The 16,771-nt window shown below is 41.6% G+C and overlaps 1 protein-coding gene across 1 annotated transcript; it reads right to left on the minus strand.

Annotated features, from left to right (window-relative positions):
* Positions 1–1,908: 1,908 nt before the first annotated feature.
* snrnp70 (small nuclear ribonucleoprotein 70 (U1)) lies at positions 1,909–15,434 on the minus strand. Its single transcript, XM_079281723.1, has 10 exons — positions 15,262–15,434; positions 14,672–14,825; positions 14,515–14,577; positions 11,934–11,988; positions 9,805–9,869; positions 9,649–9,711; positions 8,260–8,341; positions 4,577–4,678; positions 3,347–3,446; positions 1,909–3,262 (listed from the first exon to the last, which is right to left on the minus strand). The coding sequence occupies exons 2-10, from the start codon at positions 14,816–14,818 to the stop codon at positions 2,530–2,532; spliced, it is 1,410 nt and encodes a 469-aa protein (XP_079137849.1). The 5' UTR covers positions 14,819–14,825; positions 15,262–15,434; the 3' UTR covers positions 1,909–2,529.
* Positions 15,435–16,771: the final 1,337 nt, after the last annotated feature.

The following is a 16,771-nucleotide window of genomic DNA, read 5'->3' on the forward strand; positions in this document are numbered from 1 at the left end:
TCTATTTCTAACCTTTAAACTTTTTGAATTATTAAGCTTTTAGCAACTTTATTTTTGAATGGGATGTCTATGGAGAATATTTACAAATCCTCTTAAACTTCTTCAACTTTCAAATCCTTCAACTTCCTCATACTTTCAGCTACAGACACCATTTCAACTTAAAAATGTTGAGAAAACTCTCAACTATTGCCAACATGATTCAGCTTTTTGATATCTTTTAAACTTTTTGAACTGCAGCAATGTAACTTTTATGATTTTTTAGCCCTTTTCTGACTTTATAATGGGTGTGTATTGCGCAGTTTATGCTGTGTTCACACCGGTCGCGTTGATTTTTTGACGCGCGTCGAGATTACATACAAAGTCTATGCACAGACGCGATGAGACTGGCGCGCGTTGGATGCGTTTTTGCGTTGGACGCCGCAAAATCGCCAACGCGCGAGTTGAAATTTTTCAACTTCTGCGAAATAATCGCGTGACGCTGTGGCGCGATAGCCTATCAGCGTTGAGTTGCTCCCCCTGTCATCACTGGCTTCCTGCCGTTGTTGAATCAGGAAATAAATCCTGTAGCCGTCTGTGTTCACCCAGAGCTCTAAAATAAAAGCCCCACAGAATGAATCCTAACTGAAATGCTTGTGATGAAGCCTGTCATTTAATAACCTGTTTGTGTCAAACATGATGATTATGTCTCCTCTCCCCCTCCTTCCCCCACCCAGTCCCACCCTTTCAAAATAAAAGCCTCATGGATTAACTGTATTTAAACGTTTCGCTCAAAATTAGGCTTTTTTGTTGAAATAATGAATGCTCTTACTAATACTGCGACAACTACTACTACTACTAATATTTCTAGTATTACCACTACTACTACAACTTTTGCTCTTGCTACTATTACTACTACTGATACTGCTATTACTGCTACCATACATATTATTACTACCACTACTATTATTACTGATACCACAACTGCTAATACTGCTATTCCTGCTACTACCAGTACTAATACTACTACAGCTATTAGTACGACTGCTGATACTACTACTTCTTCTAATTACAAATACTTTGATGACAACTTCTACTACTACTACAAATATCACTACTGCTACAACTAGTACTTATTCAAATGCTACTCATACTTATACTGCGAATAATACTTCTACTACTACTACAACAAATATCACTACTGCTGGAATTCTTTTAAGCTACAGAAACCGTTCGAATATCAAAATGTTCAGCTCTTTCAGGAGAGGGGTGATATAACTTCATATTTGTAATCTTTCAACTTTTTGAATTATTCAGCTTTTTGCAATTTTTTTGATTGGATATCTATTTTCAGCAATGTTGAGATTAATTTCAGCTTTCAGCATTCCAACGCATTTTCAGCAGGAAATGCATTTTCTAGTTCACTCCGTCATTCCAACATACAAATTCCAATATCAAGTCTGTATTCCAAATAGGTGAAATTATTGCAACTATAAACTAAGGAATTATTTCTCACAATAATTTGATAAACTGTTCCAAACCAGTTTTTAGCGCATCATACTACATGTAACATTACTTCGTTGCTGACCATTTCTCATTACATAATGCAGTAGATTGATTGTTTTGTAAAACAATCAAATTACTGGTTTCCATTCACGCAGTATGAAAATCCAACTATATGCTATACATAAATGCTCTACCTATGTGGACCACATATGTCAAAGCAAGCTACTGCGCCGATGCATCTCCACCATAACAGAATTATCATGCAACTAAATTGTAAGAAAATTAATTTAAACACGTCAACTCATGATAGATGTCCAGCTGTCTTTTTATACTGCAAGGTGGAGGATGGAATGGTTACATTTAAGGTCTGAAAATAGAATCAGAAGTTAAAGTCACAGGATGTGTTATGAAAGGCATACAAAAAGGATGAGCTCTGGCTTTAAGCCACATCTTTATTAAAATGACCTTGCAAATCTCACATAGAAACAGCAGACATAATAAAAAGAAAAAACTTTATTCCAGAATGAATAAACAGAACAGCCCTCAACAGTCACACAACACTACATCTCCATCAATTTCACATACATTGAGGGGAAATTTGTCACTTGGTTCCAAATGAGCATACAATCCAACTGTTTTGTGAATCTGGAAATAAAAGACAACACAATCTACCCTTTTAAAACCAAATTGAGCTTGTGTTTCTACAGTTCATCCAAAGCAAAGTGGAAAAAGAAAAAAACATATCTAGAGTGAATCAAGTAAAAAGTAATCTGGTAACATTTAGTGGCACGGATTAGTCGGACAATGCAGGAAAGCTGCAACTTCTGTGAGACCAAATCAGTTATCGACTGTGCGTGCAACAGTATTAAGAGGAATATTTCAACAGATTCTTGACAGACAGGAGGAAAGCTAGCTAGAAGCCTGGTGCTGAAGAGGCCCTGACATCATTTAGGCTTCCCGTGTCTTGGTAAAAAGTTAAGGGCAGAGTTAAAGTATAGTATGAAACAACTTATTCATGAGTGGGAGTCTGCTGGGTGAGGGGCTGTCTCAGTACTCTTCTCCCCCCGCTCCCTCCATCTTGTAGCCATTTTCACTGGAGCCGTAGCCGTCAGCCGATGGCACCGACTGCTGGTCCATCATGCCATCCTGACTGTACTCCTCCATGTGTGGCGGCGCTCCTCCCTCACCCTCATTGGCCATGTCATCTTGGGGGCCCGTGTCATCTCGTAGGGAGCCGTGACGCTCCTCTCTGCGGTCCCCCCTGTCCCTCTCCCTCTTATGTTCCCTGTCTCTGTCCCGGTCTCCCCTGCGCCTCTCTCTGTCCCTGTGGCTGCGTCTTCGGTCCCTGTCTCTGTCCTTACGCTCCTCCGTGCCCTCACCCACTTCTCCTTCATTTTCCTCCAGCACCCGCTCACCACCTTCAGGGGCCCCGTCTCCCTGGCCGACTTCCTCCCCATCTAGCCCCTTGCCTCTCTCCCTGTCTCTCTTGCGATCCCTGCTCCTGCTCCTTCTCTTTCGTTCTCGACTCCTCTCCCTACTCCTGCTGTCTCCTCCTGCTGCCGCGACCGCCCCACGGTCCTTCTCCCGCTCTCGACGCCGGCTACCACTACCACCACCACCGCTGACCTCCTCTGCTCCTCCAATCGGTCTCTCTCTCTCTCGCTCCCGGGATCGAGTACGCCGACGCCGTTCACGGGATCGGGACCTTCGGCGCTCTCCTCTGTCCTTGTCCCGGTCACGCTCTCGGCTGCGCTCCCTCCGCTCTCGGGGTTCCCGATCACTATGAACAGTCAGGACAAAGTGAAGACTGTTATACACAGCAGTATTTTATACCAAATCACATATCTTCCCTGAAAGTACTCACCCCACTATGGGGCGCTCTTCATAACGTGATGCATCATCTCGGCCGGAGTGCTTAATGTTGACATCAGCTCCACCTCTTCTAGTGCCACCCAATCCACCACCTAGTTAAGAAAAACAAGCAAAACATAAGATGGAGTCAAGTATGGACCTTTAGACTTAAAAGTCAACACTGGTGTTTCACAGTGTTGACTTTGTTAGACACTGACTTTAGTTTGACTATACACAGCCTGTAGGCTGTGTATAGAAAGACAACAGCACTGTGTCAAAAATAACACATGGCTTCTTTGGTGTGGATGTGTTCCTACAACAAAAAAAAAACACCAACCTGGATGTCAAATTTGAAGGATTATCAGACACAAAGACAGCTGTTTATAACCTAACGGCAGGAGTTTACAACATCAATCTCAACACTTTCGTAACGCTAAAAATATATCAGCGTTGATCAGTCGTTTTCTCGAGCATCATTAAATCAGTTTCAACTGAGTACCATGTTCAAAAAAAGAAGCGAATATAGTTTGTTTCCTTGATTCAGGAAACAAACGTCCATATGTGTAGTACAGTCGCTACATCAAAAAACAACTGTCCACACTGAGCAGAGTATGTACAATTCACCCGAAGAGTGATAGATTTCTGAAAGAGTGCCTACTACTGTATATGTGAACGTTAAGCTCACAAAACCTTTGCAATTACACAATCAGTGTGTTCCTCCACAATGTCAAACACTTTTTTAAGTGAATAAAGAAGTTATAAAAAATAACAATCCACCCTCCAATTAACACAAGAGCTCTAAATTGAGCTTTTTTTGTAGAATTGCTGTTTTTTGTAAAAGGCGACCCCACCCCCAAGTGTCCCTGTAACAAGCGTCTAGCGCTCTCATTGGCTGTAGCTCCCCGACAGGTCAGATATTTAGCCTGCTAGGTGATGCTTCTTTTAACAGCGAGCACAGAGCTAATGCCACGTTGCCTCTAGCTTGTCTGGAGGCTCCAAACACTCGGGGCTAAAGTCTTAGTGTTAACTACACTAGCCGGCTCAGAGGGCCTCTTCCACTTGACGGCGTGTGTGGGACATACTTTGTTTTTGGTTACAGTGCTGTAAAGGAAAAAAAAAAAAAGCTTACAACAGGCGGTAAATAATATTCATGTGCAAGGTGTTTAACAAAAAAAACAAAACATGAAATTGAATCAAGCCCAGCACAGAGCTCTGAAGTTTGAAATAAAAAGAGGCAGCTGACCCAGCCTGCGAGGATGCCATCCTTTCACAGTGCGTCCACGTTCCACGTCAACCAGTACTCTTCTACCGTCAATCTTCTTCCCATCGGCATGCTTGTAGGCGGCTGGAGAAGAGGAATGGGGAGAGGGAAGACAGAGGTGAGATAGGAATATGACTGCATCAATGTGGCCAAGGAAACAAACAATGCATTATTATACTGACCAGGAGCAGGTGAGGCCGAGATGGCTGCTCTCTGGGCATAAGCCGAAGGATAATGGGAGCAGACTTCCTTCCACCCGATGAGTGATTGATATGTCACACTTTTAACTGCATCATTTGAATACCCAGCTTTCAGTTCTTGTCTACATTAAATAACAGTATATTGTAGCCATCTTAAGTTGTCCTAAGTAGAATCATGCGGCCTTTGTACAATTACTACTTAATCAGCAAGTTTCTCTGCATTTTTTCATAAATGCTCAATCTGTCACGCAGGTTCGACTGTGACAAGTTAGCTGACATGGCATCTTAAATCACCTCATTACACATTCGTAATACTTAACCCAACCTGCTGGGATAGCTGACATTATCTAGAATTAAAATCACAGCTATTATCATAACTCTGTTATGTATGAATGTACGGTGTATGTACGGTGAAAAATATCAGATTTCTCTTATCGTGAAATGTCATTCCTTTGAAAAACACAAAATCCTATCATGGCAGTAAAGCACACTTTTGACCTTAAATATTTTACAAATGCTTGAGAATAAACTTGTGAGGGAAATAAAGTTTACCTTGCACTATTAACAGCAAATATTTTGGTATGGCAGTAATATGTTTTGTTATAGAAGCTGAAACTTCTTACAAGCTTCATGGGAGATCAACATGCGCTTGCATCAGCATGACGTCTAGCATTTGGCATATTTCCAACCTTGTGTACATTCAGACTTTGTCCCACACCTCATTATACCACACAACAGTCTTTTGATCCATCTTGCATAATGACGTGGAGAGATGCAGGTGGCTCATCCTGGCTGCTACACTGGTCTGATGCCGTGATGATCGCTGAGGGCAAAACTTGCGTCCAAGAAGAGGGCCTTACCAAAACCCATCAGTGATAGCATACAATCCGAGGGCCTTACCAAATCCTCACATACATTCTGAGGGCCTTACCAAACTCCCTCACTCATACTATACAGTCTTACCATAGTCCCTCACACATGGGCCTCATGAAAGTCTCTGCCCCAGTCTTAGAGTCTTACCAACATCCACCAGCACCAGTACACATACCGTCGCAACACCTCTTATCTGGGGCCTTACCAGAACCCCTCCACTTCCTGTCACTTAGGATGACAACATCCTATCCAATGATAGGGCCTTACCAAACCCCCACTAGTCCTACCAAAACTGACCAACTGAAAGAAAAATAAGCAAAGACAAAAAAAACGGGGCTACCTTCCTTACAGGAGTTGCGTTATTACAACCCCAACCAACTAATGAGAAAAACTTTAATTTTTTTTAAACCAAGAAAGTCATGTTCACCGACACACTGGCATGTCTTGGATCTAAAGTGGCCTGAAATATCAAGTCCACTGTCTAAACGTATTAACTGACATGACATAAACTGAAACTTTTCTTTAAAATAACCTTACTATTGTTATGAATTAATATGTAGGGCTACATTAAACTAGTATCTACCTTAAATTATGTAGTGAATAAATGTATGAATTGCTCATTTAGCAGAATTACCAAGAGAATTCCCCTCATCTGCCATTTCTATTAAAGCCAGCTCAGACCTATTTGATTGGACAGTATAATGCACTGACTTCTGTGAGATTTGAACATTTTAAATATGAAATGGCGTTATGAACGGTATTTAGGGCAGAGTGATATGGAGAAAATGACTATATCTTTTACCATATACCTTGATATTGCGATCTTTGGTGCTTTCACCAAATATTTACACAATGACATTTCTCAGTGATGTAGACATAATTTAAGTGGGTAAAGGCAAATAATGTAACTAGAACAGTCTGTTCAGTTTAGATATCACTTCAGCGTAATGCAGCCTTAAAACCAGGAAAAGACAACACTTGTGCCATATTACGATATCCAATATCTAATCTCATATCACGTTACCAATGTGTTGCTAATTAGGCTCTACAACCTGCCAGCCTAACAAATGTTTGTAGAATGAAGTGTTAAATGGCATCAACAGTATGGGTTGATATGCACCGAGTTAATGCCCAGCTTCTGTTATTTACATAACGCCTTATTTAATCTGCACCGATATTTAGCAGAAAAACTTGACTCCATTTCTTTACCGAGTGCCTTCCCTGCTGAGCTGTGTTTACACGTTACTGAGATGTACTGCTACGCAACCAGAGACAAAACGGCATCACTAAGATTGTGAAAAGCGGCTACATATTCAGTCAATCTGCACAGTGTTAATCATATCGAACTCCACACTGAGTGACAGCTGCTTAACACATTTGGATTTATCCTTGTTCACTGACCTTGTGCCCCCCCACACAGCAAAGCTATTGCGAAGCATGAGCCCTAAGTAACTGAGGTGGCTTTGACAAAGGGCAGAATCATTGGGCAAACTTTAATACACTAGTGGTCAGGGGTGCGTTCAATGGGCAAAGCCTAAAATCCAAGTCGTAGTAAATGCACTGAAAGCTCTTTAAGGCTTGCAAATAAATGACGCTTTACCCATTGAACGTAGCTCCTCTTCCCTATGTAGGCGATGGAGGGTGGAAAAAAATCTTACCCATCATACAAACCCATTATACCAACCATATACTGAGCTGTGGTAGTAGGGTGTAGATGTATCATAACCATCATCATCTGCCAGCCAGCTCTGGCCAATAGCCATCACAGATTGGCGGCTGCAGTGGCAATGAGAACAACACACAGTTAATATACTGTTTAGCCCCACATCCCCCCTCATTTCACCCACTGCTGTGACTACACTTTTGCTGTGATTCAGCAACTCTGGTCTTGAAGAGCCAATCACACTAATATCCCAGAATGGTGTCATTGTGTTAGATGGCACCATTCACTTGTCTAATAAGACGGTACACCATTACTCACTGTAGAGGCACAACCGGCTTTAAATATCTCACTAGTGTGGTGTATTTAACTAATCTCCCCATGACCAGGGTTGAAGACCACCAATAAAAACTTTGACAAACAAGCTACGATCTATAAAAGATGGGTTTCCATAAAATCCCATTCAGTGCTTGGCGACCAGTGTGACCTTGTGCTTACCATCACAGTCCAACCAGGAGAGCTGCTCTTCCACAGAGCTACAATGCCTAACTGTTAAAAGACAATGTGCCCCTTGACAGGCAAAGATGTTCAGGTTCACAGATGAAAGACAGTTCTACCTCTTGGTCATCCCACTTTTCCCAGGATGCTACTGAATGAAGTGGTCCCCTCCTCTCCCAGACTAATAGTCAACTGATGACACGCATCAAACAGACATCACACAACCACCAGACTGATTCCAAAATGTAGAAGTACTCAGATATCTTTGATTCCACAAACATCTATTTTGTCATTAGGTAGTAGTCACCTTCCTAAAGTGTCACCCCAGTATCATTACCAGAATACCCACATAGAATAAAATGACAGGGGGTTCAACTGAAGAACCACCCTGCATGTCTTCATGAACATGTGACCATATATACATTGGTACTCACAGTGCATGTCTCGTTCATGCTCGTACTCAATGAATGCATAGCCGCGTGGCTTCCCCGTCCTCTTGTTGTAGACTATGTAAATCTGGAACAAACGGGAATGGAGACATGAGTTGGCTGTGGAATCATCACTACACAAAGACCTGACAATCCCATCAAGTGTGTGCATACATCATGTGTAACACAACTAGGGCTGCACAATTCATCGAATTTTAGTCGCGATCACGATTTTGGCTACCACGATTAAATGAGCATGATCGTCAGCGATATTGACGTTTAAAATGCGTGCTCTGCTACATATCAAATCAAGCTCTTCCTCAACTAACAGTCAGCCGACCACCAGGGGGAGAACGAGATGGGAGGTGTCATGCGCGCACCCTGCAGACTCCGGTATTAGTAGAGACACAGACAACAACAGAGAGCAGATGGTCACGGGTGTCGTGTGAAAGCTAAATCTAATATCAGGAACAGAAGGGGAGGAGCTAGCCCCTCGAAAAGGATCATCATTCTTTGTCTGGAAGTTTTTTGGATTTAGGGCAAGTGATGTTAACCAAGAACAAATCATATGACAGAGTGCGTTAGAGTTGTGTCTGCGCCGCATAGCGATGCAGAGACGTGTACATTAGCTGGAATGTAGCACAACATGGAAGTGAAAGCAGTGCTCTGTTGATTTAATTTTGGGTAAAAAGTGTTGATACTATTTTATTCATATTTTCCTGCTGCGAGATGCACTGTGATCGGGACCAGTCTGATGCAAAGAGTTGTACATTAGCCTGAATGTAGCACAACAATGGAAGTGGAAGCAGTGTTCTTGTTCATTTAAACGTGAAAGTGCAATAAAAAGATGTTGTGATCGCTATATTGATCAAAATAATCGCGATTATGACTTTGGCCACAATCGTGCAGCCCTAAAAACAACCCAAAGCCACAAACCTATAGCTGAATCAAACTTGTCTTTCCATGTTCAACAGAAATACAATATATGCTTCCTAAATGGGCCAGTCATTGCAGGCCAGTGGTGCTACACTGTACAAGCAGTTACATTTTATATTTCAAACATTTTTTGTGAAATGACTAACAATTTAGAATTTCCAATACACTGACATAGCACAACAAAAATAGGGTAAAATAAATTAAAAGTACAGTGTACAAAAGTTGGTGCGTCACTGACATCTCTTGATGCGTCAGGTGTCCCCGAGATATCAGATAAAGTTTTGGCATTACATTGGCACAAATTGTGGTGTCTTAGCCTTTTTTTGCCAGCAAACCATGTAACAAATTCAAATGAATGGATATCATGGTGTTAGGCTTGCAGGGATACATACTGTCTATAGGATGTAATTTAAACAGTTTGTACACCGATCTCGACAAGTGAGAAACAGCTAAACATACCCGTTTGATGGGGCCATAGACCTCAAACTCACGGCGAAGCTTGGACTCTGTCGTATCATAGTTCTACAGCAAAGAGAATACCATTAGACATCAACAAAATAATAATTTGCTTAATCTACAGGCATGTTGCAAGAACACCTAAAACCACACACTCACCACTCGTGCAACAAACAATGTCTTGAAGGCATCCCCTTGTGCATTGGGGTCATTATGGGGGTCCCCTGAAATAATGCAAATAGAAAAGCCGGTTAGTTTAAGCCAAGAAACCATATACCGTACTTTTCGGACTATAAGCCGCTACTTTTTACCCCACGCTTTGAGGCGTCGGCTTATAGTCCGGTGCGCTTTATATACGGATTTTTCCATAGCTTTTCTCCGCCACAACAACAACCGCAACTTCCGGTTCCGGTCTAACAGCAGCAAGCCAGTTAGCCGTAAATGCTATTCAGAGCTATGAGCAGAGAAGATCAGCTTTTTCTCAAGTCTGCCAGTGGATCCTAACAGCGCGGAACAGTGAGAAAGAATCCATCATCACCAACGGGTTCTGAAAGTACGAGATTAAGGGGACAGCGTAATGAGGACGACAACGCAAGCTCAGGGGCGGATTTGCCCCGGTCATGATGTGGTGTGTTCAAGGACCCAAAAGCAGACTCGTTATTTTATTTTTTTTCACCGCTTTTTTTTTTAAACAGTTCTACAAAACTTGTTCTACAAAACTTATTCAAGAGTTTTTTTGTGTGCGTGTTTTTGAGTGAGAGAAATAAATGTTTTGTATGATCTTAGTTCATGTATAATTGTGTTTACAATGGCTGGTATGATGATGTTGCGGCCTTTTTTTCCGGACTTTTATTTTAATATGTCTGGACTATTTCCGGTGATCATATCATAAGATCATATCTAGAAGATTTGCCACAATTGTGGCCAACAATCGACGAACTATGATCGCTGTATGGCGCCGTCTCACCACGGAGCATATGGGGGATGAATACATAACACACCTGTATTCGCACTGGGCGGAGCTGATCGCACACGGCGGATGAATGCTTGTTCAGATCAGCTTTTTCTCAAGTCTGCCAGTGGATCCTAACAGCGCGGAACAGTGTGACAGAATCCACCATCACCAAGGGCTTCCGAAAGTTTGGGATAGTACTAGATTAAGGGGACAGCGTAAAGCGTGTTTTTGTGTGCGTGTTTATGAGGTTTGCAATATAACTGCTGTCCGGAGTCTGCATTTGGGTCCTTGAACACACCACATCATGTAACGTTACCGGTACCTTCATGGCTGAGATAAAGCAGACTGAAAACACCCCACACCATGCCAGTAACATGCTTTCAACAGCACGCTGAAAATTGTAGCATTCAGCGTGTTGTTGAAATCATTTGTCACGGAGAAAAATGCTCCATATGCTCCATGGTGAGACGGCGGAGAGAGCGCCATACAGCGATCATAGTTCGTTGATTGTTGGCCACAATTGTGGCAAATCTTCTAGATATCTTCCAGATATGATCTTAGTTCATGTATAATTGTGTTTACAATGGCTGGTATGATGATAGTCTGCTTTATCTCAGCCATTCGTTGTTATTCAGCCATTAAGGTACTGTACATGATGTGGTGTGTGCAAGGACCCAAATGCAGACTCCGGACAGCAGAGTTATGTTGCAAACCTCAAAAACACGCACACAAAACCACGCATTACACTGTCCCCTTAATCTAGTACTATACCAGACTTTCGGAAGCCCTTGGTGATGGTGGATTCTGTCACACTGTTCCACGCTGTTAGGATCCACTGGCAGACTTGAGAAAAAGCTGATCTTCTCATGCAGCGTGTCGACGTTGCTCATAGCTCTGAATAGCATTTACGGCTAACTGGCTTGGCAACAACAGTTACCGGTATTGCCTCATTGCTTTTCGTTTGGTAGCCGTGAGAGACCTTAGTCTGTAATGCAAGTATGTCTGCATGAAAAGATGTACAAAGATATATTATATATTCGCTAATGCTAATCGCGGTTAGCATTTCCCCATTGGCCGTACTGTTAAAATTAGCTTAGAAGCTAGCAACATGTTATGATGTTCATAGAAGACAACTTCAGTACGGTACTGTTAAAAGCATCTTGCTATTCAACAGCGACACCTGTGGCTTATAGACCAGTGCGGCGTATCTATGTAAAACATCTTTATTCTGTTAAAAATTGGCTGGTGCGGCCTATATACCGGTGCGCTCTATAGTCCGGAAAGTGCGGTACAGTGAAAAGATCTCATAATGTATGTCACTGTGAAAACTTACAAAGCTTGAGTTCTGTCTCCACCACTGCTTGTCTCCTCTCGATCTTTTCTCGCCTCTGCAAATGCCAAAGATGAACAGGATATGGTTAATCTGGATCACTCAGTGAAGGCTCACTGTGAATAGCAAAGCTCATAAAGACGCTAAGGCTGGCATTTGATCACTGTCCCAGTCTATGTGCAGCGCCATCAACGACTGCAGAACTGCAGCCCCTTGTGCAAAATGGAGTGTATGCTCGGAAGTCATAATTTCACACACATTTATTGGCTACTTTATTAGTGTGACCGTGGCATTGGCATGAGAGGCTAAAAAACGATCCTACATATTCTATACATATTCATTTTGGAGACACTTGAATAAAGTTAGTTAAAAAAAAAGCAATATTTCCCAGTAATATAAAGTAGTTATTAGAGACGGAATTATTGTGGTTTGACTTCCTAACAATAGCTCTAATGAGCTTATAATACATAATTGAAACTGCTAATACAAACAATAGTTTTTATCAATATCAACAATCAATATGTACTAATCATTTGAATTGTGTGATTTTATGTAAATAACTATTATAGATGACTATAATGCAGTGGTGGGCCGTCAGGCCTAGCAAGGCTTTCTCTGCTGGTTTAGACAAAATCTGAAAGTTATAGCTATTTTATCATTTTTCATAAATACACTACATGTATTCTAATTATTTTTCCCATTATCTTACAAAAGTAACTGAGGAAGACAGCTACCGTCTTCCTTAGTTGCTCTGCTTCCAGTGCAGCTTGTTTTCTATCCAATCAGATTTCACCTCTGTGTCTCTAGGTAAGAAGAGAGGCCCCAGGCCTGCAGACTCACAGTTTAAGTGAATGGGGCTTGTTGATTGTCATAGTCTTCAACCAATCAGATCTTTAGTTTGACATGTTGGGCATATTCTTTGACATGTCAGAGCCTTCTAGCTGGCCTACAAGTATGTGATTGGTCAGTGGGCTAGTGTGACATGTTGGGCAGTGACAATCCCAATATCTGCTGCATCTGTCGAGCGAACACTTTCAGCCTTCAAATGCATTAAAACGTATTCAAGAAACACAACTCAAGGAGGCTCAACTGTCTTCACTGGCGTCCATGAATCGAAAAGGACTTCTTACTGGAACTAAAAAGGACAGATGTACTGAACAACCGTGAGATTAAACAATTTGTTAACAAAGAAAGGAGGATGCACTTTGTCTTTAAATAGTGAGCTGAGATTGTTTTTACATCTGCAGTAGCTTTAATATGCTTGTTTAAATATTATTATTTGTAGAACTTGTTCTTATGAAGATGGATTTTTATGTGATAGGAACTATTGTTACGTCCATTGTTGTCCCCAGTGTTAAGGTTAAGTTAAAGTGATCATCTTTGAAGATTCATACGTTTTCAAGTGGACTAATTTTCCCTCTCGGTGTCGACAGACGAATAAATCCATCAGTAACAAGAACTAAGGCTTCGTGTATTTCCTGGAGGGCGTGATCGTAGCGTTGCTACTGTGTTAATTCATGCATCTGCACTCTGCAGTTGGTGTATTTGTAGGTGTTGAGCTTCATTTTTACACAAAACTAATAATAACCATAGCTGTGGCATCATGAGGAGGTTCAACTGTAATAGGACAGGACTGAAGTATAAAGTGCACAGACCGCTACTGCTAGAATAATGATAAAATATATCCTTTGTCCTCCATCTAACAATCTATGTCAGCCAATGTAGATCAATTGGTAGCAGTGGCAAAAGAAACGCTATTGGGGCATCTCTAAAAGTTTGTTCCCTGTTCTTTTGTGCTGATTATCACCTGAGTATCAATAAGGTACGGAGTTAACGGGTCTGCGGTCTGTGTTTTAGAATTACGGAGTGAGATATCCATGAAAAATATCATCGTAAACCTCCTCTGTGTCTGTGCCTCTCTTTGCATGAGGAGTGGAGTCGTGCTTTAATCTGACACACCGACTCCGGCTCAGTACAGCGTGAGACACATCAAGGTGGAGAACTAAAATATCTAACGTGTGGTTACATTTTACTCCAGTAGATGCTGATATCTCTCATTGTCACGAATGCAATAAACCCTCACAAGTATGGGAACAATTTATGAAAACATTTGGCCAACAAGCACAACATAAATCTATAGAAACACACGGTTTTGACTGGTTGGTGAGCAGCAGACCATCCTCGTCCACTGCAGGTACGTTAGCGATGCCATACACAGTTTGCTTAACTTCTTGTATTGATGCTCAAGAAAATCTATTTGTACACAATAATAATACAGCAATTTGTGTCTCACAATATAATCAAAAATAACTGATAAGAGTCTTGATAAGGAAGCAAACCAATAAGCCGAATCATAAGAGTACTAATATTAATAAAATCCTAATTATCCCTGTCGGTGCCTAATAAAGTGGCCACTGAGCGTATATGGCATAGCAAACCTACAATTGATGTCCTATTTTGTTTATAGCACTGGGTACATGCTTGAGGAGCATCTCAAGACAGAAGTATCATCTTCACAGAAGGGGAAGTCTTAAAACGGTCCTTGTACTCAGCACACATCAAGGCCCTTCATTGCATGTCTCACCTTTCTCTCCAGCCGCTCATCGCGCGTCTCTGCCCTTGTTGGTGGTGGGGCATCTCTTGGATCCTGATCACAAAATGAAAAAAAATGACAAATGTGGTATTGAGAAAGAATTTGGGCATAATTCAAAGTATACAATTATAGAAGATTACATATTCACCTCGAAATGCCTGATGAACGGTGCAATGCCACTGTACGGTTGGTTGTGGTGTTTCTCGTGGGGCAGCTTCTCCAGCTGTGGCAGGAAAGGTATCGGGTCCCGCGGTGCGAATAGGGCCAGCAGATTCGGGGGTAAAAACTGCGTCATCTTTCACCTAAATTGACAATATCGTGTAGAATTATTACCATAACAAACATCTGGACACGTTGCAAAATGCTACCAGTAACGTTACTGGTAGAAACGTTACTGGTAGAAACGTTACTCATATGTAACTGGTTACATAACGTTACTGGTAGAAAACGGAAGCTCGCAAGGCAGTCAACTGTTAGCTTCTTGTGGCAATTGTTGTCTTCATTCAGACGACTTCCCTAAACGCACGTGTAATTTGTACAAATTAAAATGTGGCCAAACCACATGCTCTGTAAAACGTTACACACCGCGTGAACAGTGTACATACTCTAGAAGTTACACGATAATAGTTTTTACACCGGCTATCATCTCAACAGTGTAGCCTTGAGACTTCAGTAATGCCCCTTGCGTTAGCCAGCAAGCTAACTATGCTAACAAGGAGCCTCGAGCATGGTTCTTACCTTCTCTCCTCCAATGTCTTGACAAAATGTCAGACCATGAACCAGAAGAAGCGTGTGATATATGCAGGTCTCCTGGACCAACTTACTCAAGCAAAAGTCGACAAACAATGAACTAAATGCGTAGGCTCAGTGTGCCAAGGCCGTATGGCGACAATACTTGAATGTGTGCGAGCTGACTAGTTTCTGAAAAATAAAATGGCGGGATGCCGTAAATCGACGTCTTCTGACGTCACCGGGAGCAATTCAATCTACTACACATCACCATCAAAATGCTTCGATGTGGATTTGAACCAAAATTCAAGTGCAGCGCGCTTAATATGATATTCTGTATGCACCATATAGCCTTGGTATTTACGTGAATGAAAAGTAATTTAGCATTAAATGTTTTGTTCTCAATTAAAACTGCTATTCATAACGCTAATGACATTCGACCACGAGATGTCGCACTCGCCCTGCGCACTTCCATTGCATTCATTTAAGTCAGGGGTCCCTAATAGAGCGATCTCGTGTGACGTCACAGTTTTAGCTGTCGGCCATGTTGGAGTACACACAAAGCCAGTGATTCAAAGTATGGTATTTTCGCTGCACTTCCTTGTTTACTCGCCGCCATGTAGGATCTGTATGTACTCCAACATGGCGGACAGACCTCGTATCTAAGGAGATCGTGACGTCAGCGAGACCACTCGATCGGCGGACCGCGATCAGGATCCGGAGTCCGGACCCAGGACCTAAAGCCGATAGATAATTGAGAATGATTACATTTTGACGGAGCGCTTCTATTTTAACCGGCGCAGTTACGGTACTTGTTCAGGAGTTTCTTGACTCGAGTGAGATGTACACACACAGTGACACACGGGGCTGAGGCGAGGAAACAGAATGAAGAGCAGGTACATTGCGGACGTCAGAGAAGTTATTTCACATGACGTTCTCCAAAGAGAGAAAAGTAGTCAGAGAGACCAGAATCTCTCACCAAGAATGGACAGACTCTTATGGGTTAATTCTTCCCACCAACAGTTTAAAACCAGTATGTCTCACATGTTCAGAGACCGTGACGATTATTAAAAGTGGTAATATGATTGCGACTCTACAGACAAAGCACAACTCTTTTTATCAAAATCTCACATCTGAAATTAATTCACAGAAAATAAGCCTAAGAGCCCAATATGATCAGAATCCTAACACATGAATTCACTGACCAATGATGTTAACAGAGAGAATAGAGCTGAAACAAGTGGTTTAATAACCACAGATAAAGTCCATGCACACAAAGTTCTCTTGTTAGAAGATGAGAAAAATATATCGTGGCTTTTGATTGACATCACTTCACACCTGAATGAACTGAATTTAAAGCTACAGGGCAATTCAGTGGAATTGATTTTTCAAAAATGAAGTACTTCCTTTTTAAAGATGCACATTTTTCAAAAGCTTTCTGTTATATCAGTTCATCTTTAATCCAGCCATTATTTTACTTGAAATGAGAAGAACATTTATTTATGTAACTGGATGGATT

This window comes from Melanostigma gelatinosum (assembly GCF_949748355.1).
Source record: "Melanostigma gelatinosum genome assembly, chromosome: 13".
NCBI lineage: Eukaryota > Metazoa > Chordata > Actinopteri > Perciformes > Zoarcidae > Melanostigma > Melanostigma gelatinosum.

What these genes read in the sequence shown, in the direction of transcription:
- snrnp70 (XM_079281723.1), bottom strand. Translation starts at nt 14,818, where the DNA reads ATGACGCAGTTTTTACCCCCGAATCTGCTGGCCCTATTCGCACCGCGG. An exon ending in CGTTCATCAGGCATTTCGAG is followed by an intron (nt 14,578 to 14,671) that starts GTGAATATGTAA and finishes TTTTGTGATCAG; the next exon opens with GATCCAAGAGATGCCCCACC. An exon ending in ATGGCATCCTCGCAGGCTGG is followed by an intron (nt 3,447 to 4,576) that starts GTCAGCTGCCTC and finishes TTTCTTAACTAG; the next exon opens with GTGGTGGATTGGGTGGCACT.